The sequence below is a fragment of the Tarenaya hassleriana genome, unplaced genomic scaffold, assembly GCF_000463585.1.
Source record: "Tarenaya hassleriana unplaced genomic scaffold, ASM46358v1 Cleome29, whole genome shotgun sequence".
NCBI lineage: Eukaryota > Viridiplantae > Streptophyta > Magnoliopsida > Brassicales > Cleomaceae > Tarenaya > Tarenaya hassleriana.
The window spans coordinates 598,913-603,092 of NW_010966092.1; the positions used below are offsets into that span (position 1 = coordinate 598,913).

At 41.0% G+C, this 4,180-nt stretch overlaps 2 protein-coding genes across 3 annotated transcripts in view; one reads left to right on the forward strand and one right to left on the reverse strand.

Annotated features, from left to right (window-relative positions):
* Window positions 1–7: 7 nt before the first annotated feature.
* Window positions 8–2,660, reverse strand: LOC104818219 (GDSL esterase/lipase At5g62930). The gene is made up of 6 exons (XM_010547708.1): window positions 2,485–2,660; window positions 2,281–2,358; window positions 1,641–1,781; window positions 1,240–1,316; window positions 976–1,140; window positions 8–259 (listed from the first exon to the last, which is right to left on the reverse strand). The coding sequence occupies exons 1-6, from the start codon at window positions 2,581–2,583 to the stop codon at window positions 91–93; spliced, it is 729 nt and encodes a 242-aa protein (XP_010546010.1). The 5' UTR covers window positions 2,584–2,660; the 3' UTR covers window positions 8–90.
* A 210-nt stretch (window positions 2,661–2,870) lies between these two features.
* Window positions 2,871–4,180, forward strand: part of LOC104818220 (betaine aldehyde dehydrogenase 2, mitochondrial-like) — a 5,457-nt gene continuing 4,147 nt past the window's right edge. Inside the window, exons 1-4 of one of the 2 annotated variants that reach the window (XM_010547710.2) lie at window positions 2,871–3,136; window positions 3,572–3,714; window positions 3,926–4,006; window positions 4,098–4,180. In XM_010547710.2, the coding sequence (XP_010546012.1) occupies window positions 3,028–3,136; window positions 3,572–3,714; window positions 3,926–4,006; window positions 4,098–4,180 (416 nt within the window). In that variant the 5' untranslated portion in view covers window positions 2,871–3,027. The remainder of the gene's footprint in view (window positions 3,137–3,571; window positions 3,715–3,925; window positions 4,007–4,097) is intronic. The other variant, XM_010547709.2, reaches the window with a different exon arrangement.

Below are 4,180 nucleotides of genomic sequence, written 5' to 3' on the forward strand. Positions count from 1 at the left end.
GGGAAAGAAGATGCCTGTTCTTGTATCTCTGGAATGGAAAGCTGAATTCCGAATGAATCCGGTGAAGGGTGAAGGGTGAAGGCAGAAGTCCTACAAGCAGCGGTCATGGAAAGCTTTGGCAGGGTTCGAACCGTCGACGTGAGAATGGTGAGGGAAATCGTACGGCATCTCTCCAGGGGAGAGCCATGCCTCTCTCAACACCTTCGAAACTTCTTGATGCACCACTGCATTGCCATCGGCCGTCAGATGCAGACCATCACTGCTTCCAAAAACACACGAAAACATTAAAAAAAAAAACGAGCTTGTTCGGGTTTTGACAAGAAAAATCTAACCTTTTACATGGGTTACAACAATTGGATGTTGATACTAGGGGGCTGGGTATTCGAAAATTTCGAGTTGCCGAATCCGAATCCAATTGTCTTGGATCTCATTGATATTACTCGACTTTAGATTTGTTTTGATTGGGTATCCGAGATAATTTTCAAGTCCTCGTGATACTAAAACAAGGTCTAAATAGGAAATTTTGATTTTCATTTTTCCAAAATATGCATCATATACTAGGGGTTGGTTCAAGTTACTTATCCGACATTTTTGTGTTACCCGAATGCAAACCGAAACTTTGAGAGATTTCCGTTTAGAACCCGGGTTTTGTAAGTAATTTATTTAAAAACTAAGGGCAAAGGGTAACTTTATTGTTCATTCGGGTGTCCGTAGATAAATACCTGTCTTGGACAATTACCTGAATTCGAACCAAATTTTAAGGTTTTACTCATGACCAAACCCAATCTCATATCATATAATAGCCAAAAACCCAAATGAGTACCCATCAGGTTCTTTTTTCCAGCCCTAGTGGATATAAACATCCTATCAACTTCTTAGTTCTTACATGACAAGTATCCTGCCAAAACAAGTAACAGATCGAGCAGATTTGTTTCACTAATTTGAATTAAGTGTCTTAGAATTGAATTTACGAACCTTAGATACTTTTTGTGCCAGCCCTCGGATTCCTGCATCTTGGACCATAGGTTGACACTGCGGACACCAAGTTCTTTGGCTAATTCAACACATTGCTGTGCATAAATTCCAGCCATTTCATTTGTTCTCTCAGGCTCGTTCATTGCTTTCTCACCATAGACCGATCTGCTCAAAATCACATCACCGACTCAATATAGAAAACGTATATATGTAAAGGAATGTCAGATGAGTCAGAGAGATGGGAATATGCATATAAAAACTCACTCGGCGTAACTTTTACGTCCGGCTTCATCAATTGGTGGTGGGGTTATAAGCACAACTAGCATGGTAGGTGAACATTTCTGTGAACAAAATCATGTTACAAAAATAAACTCATTTTTGAGACAAATGGAAAACAGTTCTGGGCCAAGGTTAACTCCTATCAGAAGGAAGAGGAGAAACATATTATAGCATTTTGATGATAACCAATATGCATTTGGAGCTTATCTACAAAGAATTACAGGTTTGGTCATTTCAATGGCTGGAAGCCTTCAGATCATAAAATGACTGCGAAAATAACATAAACCACGGAACAAATACTTCACAAACTCTTCTAAGTAACGGGAAACGAACCCAAGAACAGGCGAACCACAGTGAGGGAAATAGGAAAACAGAGATAATCCGACCTTCAAATGCTGAACAATTTTTCTGAGGTTATCTTTGTACTCTTCCACAGGTACATGCTGCCTATCACTTGTCCTTCCTTTTAGGGCTGCATCATTCGCGCCGAAGAATATCGTTGTAGCAGCTGGAGGATTCAAAGAGTCCTGAGAACAAATGAAATAAACAACAAAGACAATAAGATTCTTCGTTGATGTACACATGAATCTCCTCCGGACCCTGACTATGAATCAAGTTCAATCCTCCGAAATTTTCATCAATTCTTTCACTTTAGGCAGTGGATGACCATAAATCAGGTGCCCTTAGGATGATATAACAAACTAACCCATCTAACTCGTAGCAGGCCAGAGGACAAACTTGTTCAGACATTCCTGACTTTGATCCGTATCGTCCACGCTTTCAAAAGGTTGATATGTTCGAAACGAAAAAGGACAGACAATCAAATCCATATCCAAGCATCGATGCTCTATATCTTCCATTGTGTCTAGTAGAATCTACATCTACTGCCATAACGATTCCAGGAATCCGGTTTAAACCAGATTAAAGATCGAAACATCCCTAAATGTGACACCTTACACTTCACACCCAAAACAAAAGATCGAAAATTGATTCGAAATTCCGAGAGAGAGAGAGAGAGAATCTCACGAGAGGGAAAATGTGATGAAGCAAGAACAGAGCCCATCTGGTGTTGTAGCCGCCATAGCCACGCACCACCACATCTGCCTGCGCTCAACAAACAATCAATCAGATTGAAACAGCTCGAAAATCACGAGATCGGAATCTCGCCGGTGCCGAATTGCAGAGAGAGAGAGAGAGAGAGAGAGAGAGAGAGAGAGAGAGAGAGAAGACCTTGCGAGAGTAAGTATCGGCGAGTGCGGCACCCCAGCCGCCGGATCTGAATGACTGCTCGGTGATGGAGTCGCCGAAGAGGAAGATCCGTGGCCTCATTCTCTCGCCGGAGACTGCGGAGTGTCACTGCCCGGTTTAGTGGATACACACCAACCGTTTAACAAAAAGATTTAAATATTCATATTTAACTATGATACAACTTGTTTTAACAAATATATATATTTAAAAAAATACAATGAAATTCTATCAAATTTGTAATAGATTTTTTTCTTGTTAAAGAAACTTGTAGTGGATTTTTGTAAGAGATAAGTTACTTTACGTGGCGTTACGTGGCGCAATTTCCAATACAGCAAGAGACGAAAATCTGGTTGATTTGGAAATAAACGAATTCGAAAATGTAAAAAACATCCAAAAGAGGGAAGCGATCGGTGGCAATGGCGGATTTTGCAGCTGTAAACTTTCGATACCTAAGAGATCTCTCTCTCTCTCTTCGAAAAACAAAAATCTGTATAATTAAAAAAAAACAGAGGAAAGAGGGTAACAATGGCGATCAAGGTGCCGAGACGAGAGCTGTTCATCGACGGCGAATGGAGGGAGCCCTTTCGCCGGAAACGCCTTCCCGTCGTTAACCCAGCCACCGAAGATATCATCGGTATTTCTCCGTCTTTGTTTTACCCTCTTACCAATACTCTGCGCCTCAATTGTTGGAACTTTTCTTTTGAGTTTTTTGAGTTTTTTCTGCTTACTGTATGAGCTTGGATCGGTCGAGGTTTCGAGTGTTATTTAGTCAAAATTGGATCATGAGACATGGGTTTTGCCTTTTAACTATTTTCCGACATTGGAGGAAACGGGACGACATGTCTGCGCATACACATACAGATATATGTGTATGTGTGTACCTATGATTTTCCTCATGGTTTGCATGATTTAGATGCAGCTTAAACTTGACCTTTTCTCAAACTGTTATGTAAAGGGCTTGCATTTTGGTTTGTTCCTTGTTGTAGCCATTAGAAGTCTCTGCCCAAGATCATAATCAGGCTTTAGTCAAAGTTCATGTTTTGTGGAACTGGGTTTGCTGGATTTGCAGGTGATATTCCTGCCGCGACTGTGGAAGATGTGGAATTTGCTGTGGAGGCCGCTCGGAAAGCATTTGCTAGGAACAACGGCAAGGATTGGGCTCGAGCTTCTGGAGCTGTTCGTGCCAAATATCTGCGTGCTATTGCAGCTAAGGTATCAATGGATTATGAAATTTATACTCAGTTGGCTTTACTACTGCAATCTTGAATGTTTATCTCGTGATCATATCGTCAAAACCATCTATATCGGGTTCATATCTATCTCCAGTTACATATGATTTTCGAGAATTGCATCTGAATGGGCTTGTTTAAGTTGTTGAAATCAAGCTTTACTTCACAGTTTATGTGTGTATATGCTTATGCAGATAACAGAGAGAAAGTCTGAACTTGCTAAACTCGAGGCCATCGATTGTGGTAAACCTCTGCAGGAAGCAGAATGGGACATGGTAATATGGCATTCCCATCTTTGTCTCGGCGAGCATTCTACTGTTTCAGTGGTTTGTGTTCTTTCTTACATGTGTTGCTTATATCTTACAGGATGATGTCTCCGGATGTTTTGAATACTATGCCGACCTTGCCGAAGGCTTAGATGCGAAACAGAAAGCTCCTCTCGCTCTTCC

Excerpts from the sequence above, each read along its gene's own strand:
- LOC104818219 (XM_010547708.1), bottom strand. The coding sequence starts at position 2,583 with ATGAGGCCACGGATCTTCCTCTTCGGCGACTCCATCACCGAGCAGTCA. Across the intron at positions 1,782-2,280 it reads TTCATCACATTTTCCCTCTC|GACTCTTTGAATCCTCCAGC; the intron begins GTGAGATTCTCT and ends ATTTGTTCTCAG. Across the intron at positions 1,317-1,640 it reads AAATTGTTCAGCATTTGAAG|AAATGTTCACCTACCATGCT; the intron begins GTCGGATTATCT and ends TTTTGTTCACAG.